At 39.6% G+C, this 25,270-nt stretch overlaps 1 protein-coding gene across 1 annotated transcript in view; it reads right to left on the bottom strand.

The window, feature by feature from the left end:
• Positions 1-25,057, bottom strand: part of si:dkey-22o22.2 (neural-cadherin) — a 147,031-nt gene extending 121,974 nt beyond the window's left edge. The window contains exon 1 of the mRNA XM_063485101.1: positions 23,610-25,057. Within this exon, the coding sequence (XP_063341171.1) occupies positions 23,610-24,573 (964 nt within the window). The 5' untranslated portion in view covers positions 24,574-25,057. The remainder of the gene's footprint in view (positions 1-23,609) is intronic.
• Positions 25,058-25,270: the final 213 nt, after the last annotated feature.

Below are 25,270 nucleotides of genomic sequence, written 5' to 3'. Positions count from 1 at the left end.
TCATGACACACTATTTTACTATGCTTGTGGTTAAGAGGTTCACTATCAAGATTTTCAAAGGAACATGCCGCTTAATGTTAGAGGGTTTAATATTTGTAATTGTGCAATAACAATAGCTAATGTACACCAGTTAGCGTTTCCAGTAAGCTTGTGTTGACTATGGGCAACGCAAGCAAACAAGGCATGTTTCATGCATGAAACACCCCACACTCCTTATTTGGAAGACTGATTTCAAATAGAAAATATGGTGCCAGCCATAAGCTGCTGACTTCAAATTAGCTTTAACATAAACCACTGTGTGATGTCACACTTTACTAACCTTGCCACAGCCATCTTTTCCTTATGGTTAAAAATAGTTTTTATATTTAGGTAGGGTTAGTGAAAAGACAATTATCATTTAGTTTTGGTGGGTAAGGTTAGGTTTAGGGGCTAAGGACCTCATAAAGGAGTATAAACGTGTGTGTGTGTGTGTGTGTGTGTGTGTGTGTGTGTGTGTGTGTGTCTGGTGCCTTATCTCTCCCAGTCGCAGGCTGTGAAGCCCTCCAGAACATTCCACCAGCTCTGAACACACGGCCAGCTGGCATGCACACACACACACACACACACACACATACACACACACATCCACAGTAGCCTCACACAACCCGGCTTTTGGCCCTCACACGTCTGAGGATACATGCACCCCAGGCATTCGACGGCAGGAGAAAGACAGAAAGAGAATGAGGGCAGAGAAGAAAGAAGAGGAAGGGAGATGCAGATGAGAAAGAATAAGAAAAAGGGAATCACTTAAAATTAAAAAGAAGGCAGAGACAGCAGTTACAGAAAGAAGCAGTAAACATATTTAATAATAAATGATCAAATATTTAAAGCAAGCTTCTCCAGAGAGATGAGGACAAAAGAATGAAAGAATGGCGGGAGGATGGAAAAATAATAAAAAAAGAACAGTGAGGAAGGAAAATGATCCCCATCTTTACAAACACTGCTTAATCAAAGCCACCTTGCACTTCTTTGAGGTATGACCTCAGGCCTCTGCTACTGCGACCTCCAGAAATCTAGTGTGTGTGTGTGAGAGTACTTGTATTACTGTTTTGTGTGGACATAAATCTGTGTACACAGTCACACTGCAGGGACCCTATTTTCTTTTGAGGACAAAAAGCAAGACCTTAAAATTTTAAATCCAGTGTTAGGTAGTGGAACTGAAACAAACTTTGTTTGTTGTTGAGAAGTTAAGAATGGAATGAAGAAGATCGAGATGAAGCTAAAGAGATCAAAGAATAAGTTGAATAGAAAAGGAAGCAAAAGAGAAGATAAGAAAAAGACAGTAAAAGATAGGAAGGGTGAAAGGCATTAAAGAAGTGTATAGGAGGTATAAGAAAGGGTGTAAGAAATAAACTGATGAATAATATGAACAAAGGAAAGGAGAGTTTGGAGACAGGAAGGCCAGAGGAAAAAAAGAATGACTGGCAGGATGTAGAACAAAAAAATGAAGATGACTAGCACAAAGGGATGGGCAATAAAGATGAGAAGAAAGATGGAAAAAACAATTTAGGGTATAAGGAAAGCTGAAAGGGAGAAAAGGGGAGAGAGCAGAAAAGGTCCGGAGATGAAGAGAGAGAAATCAGGACAATGAGGAGAGCAAAAGAGGTGAAAAGGAAGAGAAGAATAAGCATATCATGGATATGGGGAGAAGAGTAAAAGAGGGAGAAGAAAGAGTGGTTGGAGGAGGGGTTTTTGAAGAAGAAGAAATGCCCTGTAGGAGGTATTGGAGGTGAAGGAGGTCTGGCTCCAGGCTGTATGTTCAGCTTTACTTGGTGAAGGTTGTTTTGGGCTTAGTGAGACACCACGCTGAGTCAGGTGTGCGTCTGTTTGTGTGTGTGCTTGTTTGAGTTATCCATGTAAAGTATTTAAACCAGGACACCACATTCTTTCCATTAGATGAGACAAATGTTCACTGTTATCCTCTTGGTGGGATTTCAATATGTTTACAAGAAGAAAAAAAAGAGTTAAGGTGGACATATTTTGAATACAGTCACCATTTGGTGCTCAAAAGAAGACTAAACTCTAAATGTACACTTCTCAATGAAATATAAAGGTCCTTTAACAAACGTCTAACCCCAAACATCTCTGCTGTTAGTGGAAGTTTAAATGTGTTCTTTTCCACTTAACTGTGGATTGCACATGCTCCATTTGTCAGTTTCATGAACAAAGCCACAAAGTCACACTCTGTATATGACCCTTTATATTTATCTGGAATTAAATATCTAAACGGAAATTATTTTTCTCTCTAAATCTAACCAGTCTTTTAGAATAGCATAAAACTACTATCGTGATAAAAGGATGGATTTGGGTATCAGAGGGTAGGGATGGACCACCAATATGGATAGCACAGATTGCACCTCTTAGCTCAAAATCTTGGTATGACTTTCAAAAACTCATTTGTATCATGGTTTTGTCAATTCCAGTGTGAATTTTATCTTACTGCTCTTTTATTTCAACTGTTGTTTCTATTGTTCAATTTTCTTTATCACTTTTTAATTTTTATTTTAGGCTCCTTTTATAATTTTATCTCTTTAATTTTTTAATATTTTTATCATTACTGAAATTTTTTCTTTTTTTTTCATTTTCATCGCGTAATTCATCCTTGTCAATTTTACCGTGTACTTGCAATCACAAAATGGCTTTTTCATACATATGTTATATATGATCATGATGCCATTATGAACACGTGTTTTAGGTGAGGAAAAGGAGGAAGACTTTCAAGTTAAAGAAACTGGATTCACTTTGCAGACGTCGCACGCGTATGGCTAATCTGTGTAAATTTTTTGTTGCAGTAACACAACTGGCCACTAGGGAAAATTGTTACTTGTCTGTTACTTATGTGTTTCCAAACAAGAAATACAACAAACTTTAATAAGCTGAAAAATTCACTGTAGAGAAACTGATAATAAGGTATAAGCACATGTTCATTCTTAAACAGAGCTGTCCTTTTAGGACAGCCTTTGTCATTGGGCCTCTTTCACTACATAGACCTGTTCTTACATGTCCACATGGCTGCTGTCAGCTCAATGAAATGCTCCAATCCATCATATCCCTTACTCTGTCATCACATCTTAAACTCCTGACACTTACTATGTTATCTGAGAAGTCACTTCTGAGCAGTGTTTTGTGGGAAATGGAGTCTCCAGCGGGTGCGTTGACAGAGCTGCGTCACCCTGGTGCTACTGGAGAGAGACGTTTATTGCAGCTGACACACAGGAATTCACTCACCTGCTTTATACACTTTTAGCAGAACAACAAAAGAGAGGTGACTGTAAAAAAAACTACATCTTCTTTTCGTTTTATCTATTAATTTTGGTATTCCTTCTACGTCATAAAGCATGTTTACATCCCTTGTTATTCCATTATTATTAACCTTGTTTGTTTTCATTTTCTTTTTTTCTGTCTTTAAAACTATTACCACGTGGGTTAAGTTTAATGAAGCTTCTTACAGAATAATAAACAGCGGCTGATGAGATGGTGTTTCAGCTACAGGACCCCACCATGGCATCTTTCATCAGAACTGTTTCTGTTAAAATATAAGACCCCCTTTCCCCCAAACCCCCACCCCCCCGCACACACAGACACATGAAGAAACACACTTTAATGCAGAGAACTAAGTTTCTTCACGTCTCATTAAACAAAGTGAAGCAAGTTCAGGGTTTCCAGCATCGCAGTGATGACAGAGCCGCCGGCTGTTTGTTTTAGCTCCTAAAACTCATCAACACACCTGCAGCCTGCTCATGCAGAACAAACTACACCTCCGCTCCATGAACACTCAGCTGTGTGAGGCCAGCTACACATTAAATTCAGTGAAATTCAATTCAGAATGCCTTATTTATCCCTCAGGGGGCAATTTGAGGGAGCAAGTTTGCCAACAAAGTGTACAGGAACAAGTCACCTACACGCATTAAAAAAAAAACAATCTAAAAATACCAATTTTGAAGCTCTTGTTTAAGGTTTTTCTTTCTGTTTGACAAATCAAATCAGAAAATGAATTATGTTATTAACTTCTGAAAAAGGCTAAATTACTTTTTGTCATCATTCACTGAGTTACTGCGTAATCTGCCAAGAAGAACAGTTTCCAAGTATTTGTCTGGACTATTTAGCAAAATGAATGATGTTTGGACTGTTTGGCTTTAAGAGCTTACCTCATTCAGTCACTCAGCTCTGTGTTCTCTCCTGCTTTTGGAGGTACAGGTAAACTCTAATAATAAAGGAGTAATCAATAAAAACTAACCATCAATGTATTCCATACGATTAATGACTGGATGCTATGATTACATATAATATGAATCTCTCTGTGTATCTGCCCATCTCTTTGCCTGCCCTGTAACGAGAACAGCTGCATCCTTTTCTGCTGAATAACTGATCAATGTGTCTTTTCAGGTCAAACCATGGGATCAGTAAATTGTCATTATGCAAATCCTGTTCATTCCTTGCTGATATAATGTAATTGACTGGCAGCTCTTTGATTGACATAAAACTTTCCTGGCTAAATACAGCAAGGTGTTGGAAAAAATCTGCTTCTTTAATTAAGAGTCAAGCCTGTGCACATACAAATTAACTGAATGGAGCCAAAAAGACCACGAGGCGCTATTTCATCTTGAAGTATCCAATTACTCAGGTTTAAATTTATTTTTTTATTTTTTTATTTACCACTAATAATGAAATGAAACCACTGCACTTGTATTTGCTTTGAAAATGAGGCACACTGAATTTGCTACAGCGCTGATTTACACCTCAGACTGACTTCTTAACATGACCCCAGGGCTCATGGGTATTATATAGCTCTCATACCAAAAGGCTGCAATGTTTAAGCTTATTTAACTATAAACCAAAGTTACTCTTACTGCAGTGATGGAAAATGGAAATTCCATGTGATTTAAAAATCCAGAAAAATATATATTTTTGTTTATTTGGTTTCTGTTTAACTCTGCAAGCTGACACAAGACAGCCACGACTGAAATCTAAATGTCAAATCACATGAATCTCTGTTTTTTTTTCTGTACAATTTCATTTGCATACTATCAAATCAATTAAAAAATCTACATACATATGCGACATGTCATATTTCAGATTTCTCAAAACAAATCATACCAGCCCACTCTGTGCTTGCTAATCAATATTAAAGCATAAAAATATGCATAGTTCAAAATTTGAACAACACTCATGAAACAAACTCTTCCTGTTTTACACCACACTCTACAACCAGAGTGTGTGTGACGAACTGGTTCACCATCGCTGCCCCGAAGGGCTAAAAAACTCAACAAAGAAGACAACAAAATGGCCGCTGCATATCTTCAGTAAAACACTCTCCAGCCTGGAAGCCACTTTGAAATCCACCTCCTCCTCTTCCTCCTCCTCCTCATCTTCATCCTCCAACTCCCTAAACATCAGACAGAAAAACCAACAAGCTCCAGAGGGGAAAACTAACAGAGAAACATCCTCTCTTCTTCTGTTTTGTAAAATGTTTCTTCTTCTCTGTCTCTCTATGGCTCTGCTGGATCACAGTGATGCATTTATATTTGACAAGTGGCATCAATAAGTCAGCAGGCGTGTAGATAGAAATGTCCTCACACCTTCAGCACACCAGTGTTCAGCGGGGAGTGTGCATCGGAATGTGAGCGCATGCATGAATGTTGTTTTTCTACATTTCTGTTTCAGAAATGTCCTCCCTGTCTCTTAATATATTTTATTTCTGTTCAGCGTTTATCTCTTCGGGTGCCTATATTTATGTGTAAACTGAAAGTATGCACACATCAATTATACCTATGCAGAAGAAAATTAACTTGAAGTTAATTACTTTATAAATGCAATTAAAGTGTGTTATTTTTAACCTGCTTGTGTTTTACATAAAGTTTTGAGGGAAATTAGAACAGCAATGCGATAAACTGTGTTGATCAATAAGGGGTAATTAAGTTCAATGAGGTACACGTTTCTATTATTAATACTAGAGTTTTGAAACCTCTGCTTTTTATCCATCCACTTCTGCTTAACCTTTTCAGGGTTACGGGGGCACTGGAGCCTATCCCAGCTGACATAGGGTGATAGGCGGGATACAGCCTAGACAGGTCGCCAGTCTAACACACAGAGACAGACAACCATTCGCCATCACATTCACACCTATGGGCACTAGATTAATCATTTAACCTATCGCCACAGCATATCTTTGGATGGTGGGAAGAAGCAGGAGTACCAAGAGGGAACCCAGGCAAACTCCACACAGAAAGACCCCGGTGGAATGGCGGAATTGAACTCAGGACTTTCTTGCTGTGCGGCAACAGTGCTAACCACCATGCCATCTGCTTTTTATATATCAAAATTAAGTTGCAGCATTATCAAGTCCAGTATAATATCAAGACTTTCTGTGGAATTTAAAGGGTAAAATGAATATATCCATTAACATCAGAAGAAATGATTGCACATTTATAAGGGTTAGTATAAGATATTGGCAAAAGACAAGATAAGGGTTTTACAAACAAAGCTAATGCTGAGGTGACAGAAGTGGTAGTTCTTTATATGGCCACTAGCTGGCTTAAAAAGCGATTCAATCTCTATAGGCTCCAGGGTTAAAATAACTGAAATAAAATGAAATAATTCGGCGAACGATGGCTTTCTGTACAGTTAATTGTAGAAAACAGATGATTCAAGAAGCCTGTGCTCAAAAAAGTGTTAATATATATGTTACCACTAATTAAGATGTTGACAGAAGTGTCAACATGGCAACAGATTAAATGTTATTCAAAAGTTCACGCCATAGAAACGAATAGCTATAAATGCATGCACTTTGCTATTTAATATTCTTCTGCAGCATCTATCAAATGCATTCCTTCAACTTTCAGTTACATTTTATCAAATTTAAGAAAATTTAGTTATTATTTAGAATTCCTTACCCATAGGAATCAAATATTCTGAGTATTTTAGTACTAATGATAAGCAACAACTGAATAATAATAATAATAATAATATTAATGATATTTCAGCCAAATAGCTACTGTTCAAAACATAGCACATTACCAAAAAATAAAATAAAATAAAATTCATATATATGCACACACATAAATACAAATAAGCACACACATAAAACACAATAAGATCTAACAGAGTCACAAGAACAGGGTCACTGAGCACAGAAAACGTGCATGAAAAGATAAAACACAAACACGGCTCAGCTAGGTGTTACCCGGACTGGTTGGCACGTTGACACACTCACACACACACTGTGGCGGACCCCTCGGGGTGTGAGGGAGCGAGTGGCGGCCGTCCTGTCAGAGCTGATTTGAGGCCGAGGTGTTTCAAACCCTAACCTGCTTCATATTGGATTACTAACCCTGCACTGAAGAGGTGTGTGTGTCTGTGTGTGTGTGTGGGTATGTATGTGTGTGAGGCGATGGACATCTAGACTTGTGTTGTCATCCCTGAAGCGGCATGTGCCAACCGTATAAAGTTTAGCCCTCTGTTGTTCCTGTAGTGTATGTTTGTGAGCGCGCTGCTCAGGTTGATTGCCATGCTACATCTAACTTTGAGAGTGTTTTTAATTAGTGGAGCTTCATTTGTCAGGCCAGTAGGTCACACATGTATGCGTGTGCCTTCTACTTGTATCTCTGTGAGGACCAGTTTGATGTTTAGACTGGGACATAGGAAGGAGAGGAGGGTTAAAGTGGGACAGTTTACTATTGGGATTTTTTTTAACAATGTTGCTATGATCAAGAATCCTGGTGCAGATCAATTTAATCTTCAATTTAATATTTTTTTCTAAATATATTTTGTACATTTGGCTTCCCACTTAACACTCAAAAAAATATAAGTTGATGTATCTAAAGGGTACCAAGAGTGGATCTGTCTCGGACACAGCTCATGGAAAACTGCTATTTGCAATTTTGTTGGGGTGATGATGCAGCAACTGGAGGAATTGTTTACTAACCCATTAGTGAAATTCTTAATAGTCTTATTATCAGTGAAGAATTTCATTAATAATAACATATTAGTGAAATTTAGAAGTCTTTTGCACAAACTTAATGGACATGAGGCATGGACGCCTTGACTTTATCATCACACAAACTTCCTTCACTGCTCAGAGTGGATGTGTCAGTGCAAGTGATTTCTTTTACGTTAATTTGCAGCATGTTTATGTGTGTGTATAAATATGTGGCCATGTGGGTCAGGTGCCATGGGACTGCTGTGTGACAGCTGGCATTGAATGTGTGCGTGTGTGTGTGTGGCAGATGGACTGGTCAGACTGGAACATCAGAGGATATATGATATGAACATTGTGGAAAACACCTTCTGCTGTGAGCACTATGAAGGCCAAAATGTTATTGCGGCTCCCCATGATGTTTAAAGGTCCATCTGAGCTTAATGATGGTGTATCATTTTCACTGTAAAATTAATGGGGATTAAACATTTGCGCTCTTATTTATAAACAGACCAGCTTATTAGTTATTTTCTGCCAATCTGCCTTATTTCAATAAAAATAGTAGTTTCTTTGTCTTCTTCACCATCAGTGAAATGCTGCCACTTGTTTTACCTCCAGGTGCAAAGTGTGAGCTAAATGTCTAAACTACAGATGTAATAATACCTCCTGCGTGTGTAAATCTATGACCGTATTTGCTACACATTTTTATTAACAGTACAATAATGAGGGGAGAAGCTTCTCAAACATTAGATGTAAAGGGTGAAGGGAGGGAGGGGGTGACAGGAAGTTCACGGCAATTCTTGCTTAGACCCGCAGAAAAATCCTGCTTTTGCTGCTGGAAACGAAACTGCCTCCTGAAAATGTTGAATGTCCTCAATATCTTCTCTCCCATGGCTTAGCGAGAGGTGATAAGCAGCAAGTAAGCAACATGTGTGTGCGTGTGTGTGTTCGTGTGTGCAGATGAAGCCATAATTAAATCCCTTCTTCTTCCTAAAGCACAGTTGAACTGCTGTTGCTGCTGCTGCTGCTGCATCCTCCAGAGTAACTATTTGTTTGGTTGTTTGAAAAAAATTAAGTCTTTTTCTATGGCAGTTTTTTTTTATCCTCTAAAGAGTGTGGTCTTTACATTTGAGGGCATAATTTCTTGATTTTATGTTCACATATTTAAAATTACTAACATGGACAAATTCCATATGCCTCACTTACAAAATAACTATGTCTTACTGATAAAGTAATTTTCTTTGTCAGTAATTGCAATGGCTACAGAGAGAGCAACAAGCATTCCTCTTGAAAGATAGCTAGGCATATATGTATCTACAGTAGATAATACTATACTATATAAAGAGTAAATTTCAGATCCAAGAGCTCCATGCAATGTGTAAAAATTTCTGTTGCCCAGAGAAATAAGATAAGATAAGATAAGATAACCTTTATTAGTCCCACACGTGGGAAATTTGTTTTGTCACAGCAGGAAGTGGACAGTGCAAAAGTTATGAAGGACAATTAGAATAAAATAAAATAAGAATAAATACAGTACACAACTGTACAGAATAGAATAAAAATAGAATACTATATAAATGACAGTAGTAGTGGTAAGAAGAGGCCTTACCATTTCCTTTCTGTCTTCTTCCCCGATCCCCTAAAGAGACGAGTTCAGTGCTGATAAGGCGCTGAGTGGAGAGTATACTTTTAATCGCCACAGCGACCTTGACTTGAAGCGGAGGAAGAGTGAGCCAAAAAGCGGACAGAGAAACCATCTCCCCTGGGGTCAACCATGAGGGGTGAGAGGAATAAGAGCCCGAGGGAGACGAAGATGAGGAGGACAAAGCGAGGAGGAGTGTCATGCTGAAGATTGATGGACAGACCAGGACTCTGGAGACACTAAGGTTTTAAACGTGATTCTTCATGCTGCGGGGATCAGTAAAGGTCATAAACTGCTGCTGGATAAAACTGACACATCATTGAAGTCTACAGTTCATCACTCTAAAAAGTTTCCCTCACCACTTCCATGCTGAGTGACTTCTCTCGCTACTTTGTAGATATCGCTTTCAGTTTACTTATGCAGATAGAGGAGGAAACAGTGCTTCTTTGACATATGGTTGATGATAGGTAAGTTCTATCAAAAGAAAAACTGGTGCAGCCTTAATGGGAGCCAACATCATCAAGTTAAATTTAAAATCTAGTGCCACTTACCCTATTATATTTTATACAGGAAAACTTTTTTTTTAACAGTTAAAATTGTCTTTATGGTATCTTTAGTGGTTTCTTTATCAACAACAGATATTCTAAAATCTTCTCATGGCAATAATTATGCAAAAAGATTTGGGTTAACAGTTAGTGTTAAGGCTTCTGTAGCAAGTTTAAAAATTTGTGAAAGGACTCTGATACGATTAATGAGTCAGTGAAGCTCACTTCTGACCAATGACAGCAATACTGATGTGAGTTGTTGAAGATATCCTAAAATTTTCTGTTTGTAAACACTGCTTTCCCCCCGCTGTTAGCTGCTGTTATCCTCTGTTAGCTGCTGTTAGCCAGCATTAGTGAAACTTTATTTGAAGTGGCTCTAACACTGTTGGCAAATAAACTTTCACACTGGCATAATGTTAGCTTATAACCACCTGTTGTTGTTGTCATTTAGAGCCTGGACTTCAATTCAGGAGATAAGGCTTAAGGTGAGGAGGAAAAGGATGACATTTTTTTCAGATGCTGGTCACATAGTCTCTTTTCTTCATGTTTTTACTTAATTGGTAAAGGGGACTCTTTCTCAGATAATAAAACATACATATGAACTATGAAAATATCTTAAGTCTGAAAATGCAGACGCTGGACTGCACACAAATGAAAAGTTATTTTTCCCATTACCTTTGGCATACTAAATATGTGACCAATCTCTAGCCACATACATTAAATGCAATTAGGCTAAATAGCACTGTAGCCACTGTAGTCAAGATGGCGGCAAGATGGCGGCTTCCACAGACCATCACTCGTTCCTGTGTATTTTTAAGAGATTAATTCTAAGTTTATGAGGAAGCATCAGTTTGGTGGAAGATGTAATTACACACTAATCAGTGTACATTTATGAACACAACATTATTTTTTTCTATTAAATTAACAAACAAACAAAAAACTCGCTGTGTACCTTTAAAGGTAAATGAACTCAAAGCATACACAGATGCCACAGATCCATCTACCAACACACAGTGACTTCTGTTCTTAATAGTCATTGCATAGTTTTACTTTCTAATTGATTTTGCATGATAGGTCATTCATCAGGTAACATGGTCTTAAGTTGCAACAGATACGGCAGGATTCAGGCTGATTATCAACTTGCTCAGTAGCTGTTGGATTCTGTTAATTTATACCCTATGAATTTTCAGCCACACTAGCAGCGCCATCCATCTCATTATCAATCCCCCCGTCTGTTTCCCTCCTGAGCTGTAAGAGAACAGCATCAGCCGAAAGTGATGAGAGGCAATTAGCAGGGACACGTCAGCACACACACATGAACAAACAATGATGTGTAACAACCCCGAGGGTGTGCGTATGTGTGTGTGCGTGAGTTTGCATTGGGGGAGTAAGCTAACATGGAGAAGACAGATGTGCAACATATACATGCTACCAACATATACACACAGCTGAGGTCACTGTCCAGTTGTTTGCATGTGTGTTTTAGTTTGTGTGTGTGTAGGTTCACAGATAGAGTGTTGTTTTTTGATGTTTTCTGAAGTAAACACTGCCGTTCAGTTACTGAAGGGGAAGTGTGAGTCTGACTGCAGATTACTCCTCTCTATCCCTTCATTCATCCCTCCATCCCTCAGCAGGGCAAGAGACGGAGACAGGGGGGAGGAGGAAGTCAGTTTGTATTATCACTGTGTGTCGGTGCAGGACGGCGAGAAGAGCAGCTCGACTAAACCGGGGAGAAAAGACGTCTCTGTTCACTTCTGTTATATAATCCTTGCTCACACGCCGAAGCTTCATCTGAACAAGTCTTGTCGTTATTACTGAGTGTTATGGTCTTATTTTCTTAGAAAAAACATCTGTCGACCAACGCTTACAAACATCAAGCTTCCCTACCAGCCCTATTTATTCAAACTGAGGTACAAGAGCTTTAATTTCCCAATAACTAATGCTCAAGAATTTTCTCAGGGGTAAATATTTCTCCAAATATTTTAGTTTTGTCAAGATGCCATACTTTGAACTACAAATCTTACACTCATGTTGACAGAAGGATTCGTCTTTTGGGCCCCACTGGTAGGTTGTTTTATGTACTGGACAGAAAACGCGAAATATGAAGTACCAGTTATGCAAGACATATTTTGGGGTGGGGTAGGAAACTGTTTTCTCCTGTTTTCATCCCAGACTCTGTTTTATATGCATTTGCATCCTTTTTTTGATGAAAAATTACTGTCTCATACATTTAGTATATGCTGGATGGGCAAAAGAGGTCACTTTTTTCCTGCTACACACATTCTCTTTAACTCTGAACCCAACTGTTTCCAAAAAGTTTTCAAATGAGGTTATGCATGATGGATCAGCAACAGAAATGTTAAAGGTCAAAGAAAGAGCTGTAGAATGGCAAAGGAGAGTTGAGTGGATAACAGCAAAAAAGAGAGGGATAGCGTGAATGTGTGTGTGTGTGTGTGTGTGTGTGTGTGTGTGTGTGTGTGTGTGTGTGTGTGTGTGTGTGTGTGTGTGTGGTCCTCAGTATGTCACGTCTCCTGTGTTACCCTGAGTGGAGCAAAGTGGCGATCAAGCCTGCAGCGTGTGTGTGTGTGTGTGTGTGTGTGTGTGTGTGTGTGTGTGTGTGTCTGTCCTCTGAAGTATGTTATTAATTAACCCAGATGAAAGTTTCTCAAGATCTGATACTTGGCTCTATTAGTGTATGTGTGTGTGTGTGTGTGAGTGTGTATTGGACAGAGAACATACGTTAGTATGTACTGTGCTTTGATACAGTGGATATGCACTAAATCTAGTCTGGGCAATAGAGGTATGATAAATGTGTATGTGAGGATTTCCTGGGGTGGTTTACATATGTAGTGGGACTGCACTACACTATGAAGTGCTCCAAATCCCTACTGATAGGTTGTCTTATTTAGTTTGAAAGATACTGACAATCGGAATAAGAATGCTTTACAAGGAAAATCTGTAATTATTATGTATATTCAGTTCAGTATCACGTACAATAAAAAAAGCTTCAAAATGTTTGCTAGTTGATCCATTTTGTTCAGTTCTGAGAGAAGCTGACAGTGAAAACTAATTTGTAAAAACACAGCCATCTTGGTTGTCAAGCAGCAGGCTGGCCTTCTCAGAGTTTTTGAGTTGAATTTTCAGTCAAAAGAACCCTGTGACATGTTGCTGGATGGTACATTGAAGCCAAATATCTACTTATTGACAGAATTATTTTCCTGAGGCCACCAGGACACTGGTAGGAAGCATTCATTTTAGCTAACGACATCATAATGACGTGTGGAAAATATTGATTCGGTGTGCTGTAAGCGAAGTCGACGCTTTTGGAGCCAGTGACGCTTTGAAATCATAAACTAGCAGCCTTCAGCGGTATTGCACTTTAAGGTACTTCTGCACTGGGTTTAACTTACTGACCCCTAGGTTAGCACAGAGCTTTCTAAAATGTATATTGACAGAATTTGCTCTAAATTACAACCATCAAAATGTCTCTGAAACAACAAAACAGTTTGAAGAACTTTATGTAATAAAAAATAAATGAATAAAGTTCCATACTGTATATGCATTTGTTCCACATTGCTACACTGGGTGTGTATTTATTGGTGCAGTCAAGATGAAATGACCTTGTCCTACTTGGTGATTGGTGAGCAGTCTTGCCCGAGGGTACAGCTGATTGGCTGTCAATAAGCTATTAGGACAACACAGAGAAACAGAAACAATGGGGAGGAAGAGTGATGGAAAGGTGGAATGGAGACAGACAAAGAGGAACGGAAAAGAAAAAACAGTCTATGGTCCATGTAGTTATCCACTGAGATTACAAGTTTTATTACAGCCACGATATATAATGATGATGATTTATAGCCTTAAAAGCAGGTTATATTCTTGTTTTCATACAGCTAGAATGCTGACAGGACTGAAGCTAATGAATGCTAAGAATTAAGGAACCATTTTAGCTTCAAGCATTCTGAATACAATTTGCACGTACTAAAACTGACATTAGCATCATTGTTATATTGGCAAAATTCATCCCAAAAGTAAAACTGAATATAACACATTTGAGCTAAAAACTGATGGATTTTGGAATCAATAATCTATTTTCAAATATTTGAATGCATAAAGCTTCAGTATTTGTGCAATTACAAACTGTAAAAATGTTCAATATGGTGAATCCAGTCCATTATTTATGTGTGTTGCTGCTTTGTTGCCTTTTAAAAAGGTCATTCTGGGGAGCTTCAGCATGTGGTCACAGTAATTTATCCTCCAGCACTTTAGACACAGACACAGACACACACACACACACACACTAAAATACCAACAAATACACACGGATATCGAGACTACTGTGATCAATGTATGTGGCACTGACAAACACACAATCACTCTGATGCTCAGCAGCCTCGAGGACACACAGTCCCATAGTGTTTGGTGTCTTACAAAACACACATTCACACAAACATGTGGCACTGTGGCAGGTTGCTTCCGGCCTCGGGCTAAATCCAGAAATAAAGACAATAGAATAAACAGAAGGGGGGAAAAAAAGAGTGTGTGTGTGTGTGTGTGAGTTGTGTGTGTATAGGTGTGTATGAGTGTGTGTATGTTTGTCACCTCAGGGTTGCCAAGCACAGAAAATCTGTAGAAAATCCTAACAGACCAGGACCATGTTTGAGAAACAATGTGTATCTGTGTATGTGTGTATGTGTGTATGTGTGTGTGTGTGTGTGTGTGTGTGTGTGTGTGTGTGACCACCACACAAACACACTTTGGCTAAAACATTTAATAACAGTTAACAACAGTAGAGCTGCAGCTTAATGAGGGAACAGGCCCATCGGTGTGAAGGCAGCTGCATTAATTGCAGCCAACAGGAAAGATTTTCTCATTTAAATATGCAAATAAACACATTTATTACAGTTAATGAGACAGTTAAAAAAGTAGAGGCTATGCACTCTGGGAAGTTTGTCTGAGTCATAGTCACTAATTTCAGTTGGTTTTCTTGCTGTGTTCACATTTGATTACTTCACATGTTCACTGTTTCGTGCTTAAGTATGCTTGTTTTTCCAAAATTTGACAACATTTTATGACGTCTGAATCCAGCCCCCAGTATTCTTATTGAATAACCAATAATAAATTCCAATAAGTGGGGTATTTTTAAAGAATGAGAAGCTGCTTGGAAAATTTGAAAAAAAAAAATGAGCCTGAGCCTGGTTCTATTGAAAATTTCTTCTTGTTAAAAGGGAGTTTTTTCTTTCCACCACTACCAACTGCTTGCTCATTTAGGCTTGTTTGATTGTAGGGTTGTCTTATTGTTGGGTCACCTTGAGGCGACTGTTATTGTTGGCGCTACACTGAAAAAAAAGGGATTGGCCATCTCTTGGATTTATGTAAGCATCTTGCGTGTATTTAACACAGTTGCCTCATGCTTTAAAGTTAAGTGTAACTATATAGTGTAGAAACTACATGATATGCAGAGAGGGTAGATTAAATTGTTCATATCATGTTCGAGTGAAGTAAGTCAATAATATAGCAATGTTAAATCTTGTGACACTGCACAGGATTTCAGTCTCACGCGCTTTGGATCGTGGTTTGAGGAAGGCATCCATCTCAGTCAAGTCAAGCAGCCGTCTCTACTTTTTTCAGTATACCGAAAAAAGTAAATTGGGTGATTGTTACATAAAAAAGTCTACCTTGTAATTTGAACACAAAAATGTCATGTTTCTATCTTGAACGTAACCAAATCATGTAGGATCTATATGAAATTCAACAACTTAATTTGTTCTTGTTGAGATGACATGATAAAATCTAGTAAGAGTGGTTTGTTGCTGGACTCATGAAATTCACAAGATCACATAAGATTTCAAGCTTCAGGAAAATCACTGGAGTTATAAGAGGCAGACAACTACACACACACCACGTGCATGCTATCGCTGTTTATTGTGGTTTAACCTGTCAAGTGCTGTTACCTCACAGCAAGAAGGTCCTGGGTTCAAATCCACAATCTGGCTACACTGAAAAAAAGGATTGGCCAGCTCTTGGATTTATGTAAGCATCTTGCGTGTATTTAACATAAATGCCTCATGCTTTAAAGTTAACTGTAACTATATAGTGTAGAAACTACATAATATGCAGAGCGGGTACATTAAATTTTTCATATCATGTTCGAGTGAAATAAGTCAATAATATAGCAATGTTAAATCCAGGATTTCAGTCTCGCACGCTTTGGATCGTGGTTTGAGGAAGGCATCCATCTCAGTCAATTTGAGCAGCTGCCTCTACTTTTTTTGGTATACCGAAAAGAAGTAAATTGGGTGGTTGTTACATTAAAAAAGTCTACCTTTTAATTTGAACACAAAAATGTCATGTTTCTATCTTGAACGTAATTAAATCATGTAGGATCTGTACAAAATTCAACAACTTAATTTGTTCTTGTTGAGATGACAAGATACAATCTAGTAAGAGTGGTTAGTTGCTGGACTCATGAAATTAACAAGATTACATGAGATTTCACACTGCAGGAAAATCACTGGAGTTATAAGAGGCAGACAACTACACACACACCATGTGTATGTTATTGCTTTTTATTGTGGTATAACCTGTCAAGGACAAAAACGTAAAGAAAATTCTGCATCAAGCATTAAAATCATAGCTTTCCCACTTCTGATAAACCTAGATTGGTGGCATGGTGGTTAGTGCTGTCGCCTCCCAGTAAGAAGGTCCTGGATTCAAATCCACAATCTGGTGTGTGTGGTTGTTTGTCTCTATGTGATAGATTGGTGAGCTGTACAGGGTGTAACCTATCACTTCAGGGTTATCCCCCTGCAACCAGGATAAGGATGGTAGTTGTTGTAGATCCGTTCAAGTTTTATGGTAACCTGACTCTAGACTTTGTTGAACATTATGTAATATGAAGACAACATGTAGTATTTAAGTGACCAAGTAGTACTGGGGTCAAAGTTATTGAATAGTGTTGAAATAAAATGACAAAATTGTGAAGCATTAGAATATTCCAAGAGCTCAACTTACTTCATCTAAACACGTTTCAATTGCGTTTTCTGAACACAAAATGCACAGGTTTGTTGAATATGAATAAGTTGTGTTGATTTAACTCATTTGTCTAAGTTTCTGCCAAAGCAAAACATTTGTGTGCAACCAATGTCCACTATTGAATCAAGTAAATCCAACATGGCCTTTTTTTCAGTGTAGTTTGCACTGGTTTCTCTTTGGGTAGTCTGGTTTCCTCTCACAGTTAAAAGTCATGCAGTTGTTAGAGCTGAGTTAGGTTAATTTGTGATTCTAAATTATCTGTGAATGTGAGTGCAAATGGTTGTTTGTCTCTATGTGATAGACTGGTGAGCTGTCCAGGGTGTACCCTGCCTACCCTATCACTTCAGGGTTATGCCCCAGCCCCCCTGCAACCAGGATAAAGATAGGAGGACGGTAGTTGTTGTAGATCCATTCAATTCTTATGTTAACCAGACTCTAGAATTTGTTGAACATTATGTAATATGAAGACAACATGTAGTATTTAAGTTACCAAGTAGTACTGGGCTAAAAGTCATTGAATAGTGCTGAAATAAAAAAGACAAAATTGCGAAGGATTAAAATATTCCAAGAGCTCACCTTACTTCATCTAAACATGTTTCAATCGCGTTTTATCAACACAAAATGCACAGGTTTATTGAATATGAATAAGTTGTGTTGATTTAACTCAGTTGTTTAAGTTTCTGCCAAAGCAAAACAGTTGTGTGCAACCAATGTCCACTATTGAATTAAGTAAATCCAACATGGCCTTTTTTCAGTGTATATACTGTAAATAAAATTGAATTGAAAAGTGGTCACAGAAAAGTGGCAGATAAATAGCTAACCAATATAATGGAAAATGACTTAAATAGCTAAAAACTAATGGTTGAATTGATCAGCATGTACAACTATAAACTGATAGTCTGCGCTACATCTATATGGGCTCTTTCTCTTAATAATGACAAGTAGTTTTACTGACATACCTTTATCTTTATTAAGTTTAAACATAAGACCTTGCAGTATGTGTCGTGTAAAGCATTGATATGAAAGTGAAAGTGAAAAAAGACCTCAAAGGCAAGATTTTCAATAAAAGTGTAGAAGAATGCTACAGATTGATACAAAATTCTTTGAAAACATGCCAGCTGAATCCAGCTGACATAACATGACATAGCCCTGTAGAGCTTGTATTTTCCTCTACTAAAACAACCTTTGATCAAACATCTGGGATATTTTTGTGTCCTAGTCAATTCCTGATAGTAATAATTTACAAAAACTCAAAACAACTTCACCAAAACACGACAATACTGGGTATACTGGCTATGGAGGGGGTTAGAATGACTGATTTTTATTGCTAGCTTCTTGTGGTCTTTTCAGTGGAGTTCAGAAAATAAATAGAAGAATAGATTGTTTTCAAGGCCCAAACCTAACCTGTGCTTAAACCTTAACTAAACAATCACCGAAAACAATAAATATTTAAAAATCATCATCATCGCTTTTTTCTTATCTTTAAATCTGCAAATGCTCACATTGAAGACATTATTTATGTACAAGTGTCACAAGTGGAAGTCATAGGCATTGGTTCTGTTCTGTTGTTTAGACCTAAAGATGTGTTATGTATAAGACTGTTGGCTAAAAATTGCCAGATTTACCAGCTTTCACCTCACCACAAAATTATTTACTCCGTTGCTCTCTTTTTCGCCTACATAGAGGAAATTTGTTCAGTTACTAAAGTCATGGCCACGACACATGTAACAAAACAAAGACAGCTGTTATCATGTGTTTAGATTTATAAACAGTCAAGGATAAAGCAGACTCAGTAGTCACCGCTATCTGCAGTGATGGACATCGTACCAAGCAGTAAGAGAGACCAGTGCGTGTCTGTGTTTGTGTGTGTGTGCGTGTGGTGGGGGGGTACATACACCTTGACATCTGTGTGTAATTTATTATATACAGGCAGTGAGGAGAGCGTGGGACTGCAAGAATTGTGATTCACATCTTCCGTCTTTTTTTTTACAATCTGCAAATTCTGAACTTGATTTTCTTTGAGTTTCTAAACTAAAGCAACGTCTTGATGCATTCTCAATCATCCAGGAAAGTAAATCTCCAAAAGTTGATTCTGTTCATCTGGACGTAGCGTTTTGTGGGAGAAACGTTTCGTCACTCATCCAAGTGACTTCTTCAGTCTCAGCTGACTGCAGGTTTCCCCAAACCTTATAAACAGTACATTTGCATAATGACTGAAACCAGCCCACTGAAGGAACAATGGGCTGTGAGGTCAGTTCCTTAATCATAATTATGCAAATTCCCATGACCATTGATCAACAATCACTGACCAAAACCCACTGATCAAAGAACACTGATCAATGGCCATGAGTACCATTCACAGAGAGTTGGGGAATGGCTGCAATCACAGCATTGTAAGATGGTGAAAGATGTACCCTTAGGCCCCCTCCTCGATTCAGAGATGGTCTTTCCCTTTTCACGTAAATGGCCTCCTTGACTCCGCGCTCAAACCAGCGTTCTTCCCTGTCCAGGATGTGTACATCCTCATCATGCTTTTGGAACTGTGTCTTCATTCCACCTACTTCACATACAAGGGTCAGTTCTACAGGCAGAAACATGGGTGTGCCATTGGCTCCCCAGTTTCACCCATCGTGGCCAATTTGTACATGGAAGAAGTGGAAAAGAGGGCTTTGCTATCCTACCCTGGAACACCACCAAGCCATTGGTTCAGATATGTGGATGACACCTGGGTGAAAATCAAATCTCAGGACGTACTACATTTCACGGATCACATTAACTTGGTGGACCGACACATTAAATTCACCAGGGAGGATATGAAAAGTGGCAGGTTAGCCTTCTTAGACTGTGAGATTTCCATCAGTAATGGGGGACATCTAAAAGCTGATGTGTACCGTAAACCTACACATACGGATCAGTATCTAAGGTTTGACTCTCATCATCCACTGGAGCACAAACTGGGTGTCATCAGGACGCTACAACACAGAGCGAACACCATCCCCACTGACACAGCGGCCAGGGAGGCAGAAGAACAGCACATCAAGAAGGCCCTGAGTAAATGTGGTTATCCCAGCTGGACTTTTGTCAAAGCTGGAAAGACACCTAAAGAAAGCTCCAGCCGATCCAGGAGAGAAGGACAACCGCTGCCCAGGTGAAAACCTGTAGTGATCCCATATGTGTCTGGAGTATCGGAACAGTTGAGACGCATTTTTTCTAAACACCGGTTCTCTGTGGCTTTTAAACCCCAAAATACGCTGCGCCAAAAACTGGTCCACCCCAAGGATCGGGTCCCCCGACACAAACAGAGTAACATAGTGTACGCTGTTAAGTGCCAGGAGGATTGCCAGGATTTATACATCGGGGAAACCAAACAACCTCTGGCGAAGCGGATGGCACAACACAGAAGAGCTACCTCGTCAGGCCAGGACTCTGCAGTCTATTTACACCTACAGGCCAGTGGACACTCTTTCAATGATGAGGATGTACACATCCTGGACAGGGAAGAACGCTGGTTTGAGCGCGGAGTCAAGGAGGCCATTTACGTGAAAAGGGAAAGACCATCTCTGAATCGAGGAGGGGGCCTAAGGGTACATCTTTCACCATCTTACAATGCTGTGATTGCAGCCATTCCCCAGCTCTCTGTGAATGGTACTCATGGCCATTGATCAGTGTTCTTTGATCAGTGGGTTTTGGTCAGTGATTGTTGATCAATGGTCATGAGAATTTGCATAATTATGATTAAGGAACTGACCTCACAGCCCATTGTTCCTTCAGTGGGCTGGTTTCAGTCATTATGCAAATGTACTGTTTATAAGGTTTGGGGAAACCTGCAGTCAGCTGAGACTGAAGAAGTCACTTGGATGAGTGACGAAACGTTTCTCCCACAAAACGCTACGTCCAGATGAACAGAATCAACTTTTGGAGATAAACTAAAGCAAGTTAATTTTTCAGGTCCTTGTTACACATTTTAGTCAGAAATCCTGCCTGACTAAAAGTAACTGATCCATTCAACTAAAAAAATACTACTGATTGATGAATCATTGTAAAAAAAAAAATTTAAATGAATAATTTGGATGTAAACTTGATGATTTCAGGGAAAAAGAAAGGACTCATCTGCAGATCCAGAGGTTATGTTTCTTGTTTGACCAGCATTAGTCAGGAACTTCCAACTGCAAACTATTTAAACTACACAAACAGCATCTGCTTAGCCAGCTGACCAATCAAAGACGAATGCACTGCCTCCACCAGACCGCTGCTGTTGCCCAGACCTCATTCCCACAGATCAAAATCGCAACCACAGCCGATGAAAGGCAGTTTGCCTCAATCAGCCAGCCAGTTTATAACACACTCAATGCCGTGTCGACCAAATCACACACTCTTTCTCTGCAGTCACAAACCAGAGCCAACCTGAGCTCGGCAGTCTGCTTTAACACAAACACTGCTTCCTGTCTGAGGTTCTGGATCTGTTTTGACTTGTGTGTTCAGACCTGGGAGATCTCCAGGTGAGCAAACACAACTAATTTCTACAAATAAACATCGGAGATGCAGTTTGTATCAACTGATTAGCCAGATCTGACCAGGACACCGAGTTGCCAGCACAACCACCACCATCCAGATGTGAAGAGTTTAGTCTTTTGATTAAACATTGACTTTGCAAAGTAGGGTGAGCACATTGGCATCTGGATGTCATTTCATCCTGTCAAACACATCAGAGCTGCAAGACACTAACACATTTCAGACTCGTAATATGTTAACCAGCAGATTTAATGCTATTTTTAAATATTTCTTGGTTTAATTGAGTGTAGCACCAGATGTGAGAAGTTTACGTCTTTGAGGGTGGGGAGATTGTGACTGACAGATTGCTGGGATTGGGTGAGTTTTGTTAAGGGTCAATTCATCCATATTTCACCTAAAGCCTAAGTAGAATTTCTTAGGCTATACAGCTTTAATTTGTCCAAGTTTTGACTTTGCTTACTTCAGATTTTTGAAGACTCCTAAGTAAGAACTGGTCTTTAGGTAGAAAGCATGTTCTTTTTAAACGCTGATATTCATTGCTTACTGTAAATTAGAATAAATGTCTTTCTTTTTTGTAGTTTGTTAAACTCCTTTAAATAGTTCTTTGATCTTTCTGTAATTTCCTGAGTTATTACTCAAACTATGGCAATACTTATAAAGACAAAACTTATTTTACGTAAATTTTAACACAGTGCACTTGGGCGTGAAAACACATAATTGTGTAAAACCTAGAGGCAAATTTGACCTAAAGAGTGCTACAACCGAAATAAGCTTGTAAGCTCATTGTAGTTGCAGGAAAAGAGACAAAACCCTGCAAGGCATAGCTTATTTTAAACAAGTTTTTGCCTCTAAGCTTATATATAAATCTTTTTTTAACCATGGCAATGTATGATGAAAGAGTGGCACACATACGACCACGTGAATATGGTTTGAAAAGCTGTCCTTTAACCAGGTCGTTATTGCTACATATCACAATCCAACCTTCACCACAGAAATGGCAGATTGGATTAGTCTTCTGGAAATCATGGATATATAAATATTTTATGTTCAGGCTGTGTAACCCTTGTGAATCCAAACTAATAAAGGTGGTGTTAAAAAGGCTAGTATGCAAAGCAAAACAAATTCTGTACTTTTGTCAAGTGCTGTTTGCCATTTAAATAATCAGCTGCAGTCCAGTTTTTTCCTTTTGGAGAACTATCAACACATGTGTGTGTGTGTGTGTGTGTGTGTGTGCGTGCGTGCGTGTGTGTGTGTGTGAGTGTGTGTGTGGTAACTGTATTTTAAAAGTTAAAAAAAGTAAAATCGCTGTGTGAAGTGTGTTGACTTGTATATACTCTGCCTCACCTCGCTCTCATTTCTGTTTGTCCTTTAACAAATTACTGGCAACAGTAATCTCACTCTGTGTATCTTACTCGCACAGACTTTCACACGCACACACAAGAAACACACACTTGGCAGTGCCGTGTGGAGTGTTGTAAGGAATGAATGAAAGAGTGGAAAGTGACCGTTGAGGTCGATTTAAACTCAGATGGAAAAACGCCAAAACATACAAAAGCACGCGCGCAAACTTCTCTAAATGAATGAGCACCACTCAATTCTGAAAGGAAAATTCAGCAATAATTTTAGGGAGAAATTATTGCTGAAACTGTTAGAAAAGGTACTTTAAAAAAAGGTTCACAGGATTGTTCCTCCACATTACGATTACTAACTTTGGTTTTACCTTGCTGACTCCTGGCCCTACTTTTAAATTTTAAAAAAGAGAGATGTGGCTATAGCCAATAAATAAATAAAATACACTTTGAGTACCACGTGTACTTCAACATTCAAAGGTAGACATCAGCCTCCTAAGCCTGACAATCTTCAGGTAAGTCTGGCTTTCTTTGCGCTTTTACGCACGAAAAGAAAACCACTATTTTCTTACCTCGGAGGTTCTGAATCTTCACCACCACCTCGGCGGGCTCTCGCAGACTGCGCGCCAGGTACAAACGCCCCGAATCCCGCTCGATCTGGACTGGTGAGTCGGCTTCGGATATCACTTCAAACCACCGTTGATCGAACCTCTGGTCGGGAACTGTGAACACAAGGTCGCCAACTCTGACGTGGTCCGGAACGGTAACTGTGTAGGTCAACTCCTCGGACAGAGCCCGCGGCATCCGTCGCGCTCTGTTGGACCGGCGGACGTTGATGCGCAAGAACACCGGCTCACCTATCAGTGCTACATCTCCTCCGTCCTTCACGTAAAGGCGCAAAGTCACCTGGCTGAATCCAGCGAGAGATCCTGCTAGGCTCACTTGTCCGTTTTGTGGATCCACGTGGAGCAGGTACAAGTCCGGTGATGCGTAAAAAGTGACATGTCCATTGCTCTCCGCGTCACCGTCCTTTGCGTCAAAGCGAGCCAGCTCGGTTCCGGGCGGCGTTAACTCATCTACTTCAATCGTCTTGTTCCCGCTGGTAAACCGAGGGATGTTGTCGTTCTTGTCGGACACCTCAATCTGGACGATGGCTCGTCTCCTCATACACCGAGTTGGCAGCTCCACCATCAGTTCGTACATAGCTATAAACTCCCGGTCCAGTGCTTTTGCGGAGACCAAACATAATTGCCCTCGATGGACCCGATGCCCGCGGTAGTGAACAAGTCTGAAATCTGACGCGTAATCTCCCTTCAAGCTGGCAGTGAGGTTCGCACCGGGGCAGTTTGCAGCTGTGACAGAAATTACCACCCCTTCCACTGGCGTCCCAGCTGGAGAGTTCTCGGCTATCTGGCCGAAGTAGCGCGCTGGATGTCCGTGCTGCGCAGACAGACACACCGGTGAGACGTGAAGTAGCAGGAGCGGGAGCAGGCATAGGGTGTGCAGGATAACCGGCCCAGTTACGGCTTTGGTCATGTTTCCATCAAACCCGTTTCACTTGCACAAGATAGCAAAGTGTCCGCTAACGGGTCTCTGTTTCTTAAAATGACCCAAACAAAAAGATTTTACGCATAAAAAAGAATAGTTATCTCCAGGAAAGCGCAAAGTTCCCCAAGGAAAAAAAATCCAATAATCTAAATATTCCCATAAATTATGCCAGTTTAACTTGTAAATCAGTTAAATTGTCACAGGTAAATGTGATTGCTAAGAAGAGGTCAAAGTCCATCTAAAATGCAAGGAAAACATCAGTAACACTGTCATTCAGCGCTCTCCTCTCCAGTTAATTAAGAATGAAATGACAAGAGACTTTTACACGCAAATGAAAGGTTTTCTTCCCCACTGCTATTGAAAAAATATGGATTAAGCAATAAAAGTATTGTTAAAATAAGCAAGTATTCAGAGCATATTTTTCTTAGTCCAGCTGCAGTATTTCCAAGTTGGTCCAGCGTGTCTGGAGCGTCGCCACTGGAGGATGGAATAGACTAACGGGCACAGAGATACCCAACTGCCTCCATGTGGATCCGATGGCACCGCCTACCAGCGTGGAAGAGAGAAACTAATCACGAAGCAGGAGCAGCACTGAGTGACAGGATGAAAGACCCGCCCACTGACAGGCTGAGTCAGCGGATGGGGAAAGAGAGCGGAGAGAAAGGGACCAACAGGGAGGTGGGGT

This window comes from Pelmatolapia mariae, linkage group LG10_11, assembly GCF_036321145.2.
Source record: "Pelmatolapia mariae isolate MD_Pm_ZW linkage group LG10_11, Pm_UMD_F_2, whole genome shotgun sequence".
NCBI classification, from domain to species: domain Eukaryota; kingdom Metazoa; phylum Chordata; class Actinopteri; order Cichliformes; family Cichlidae; genus Pelmatolapia; species Pelmatolapia mariae.
The sequence above is the reverse complement of the archived record's forward strand: the minus strand, read 5'-3'. Positions and strand labels throughout refer to the sequence as shown.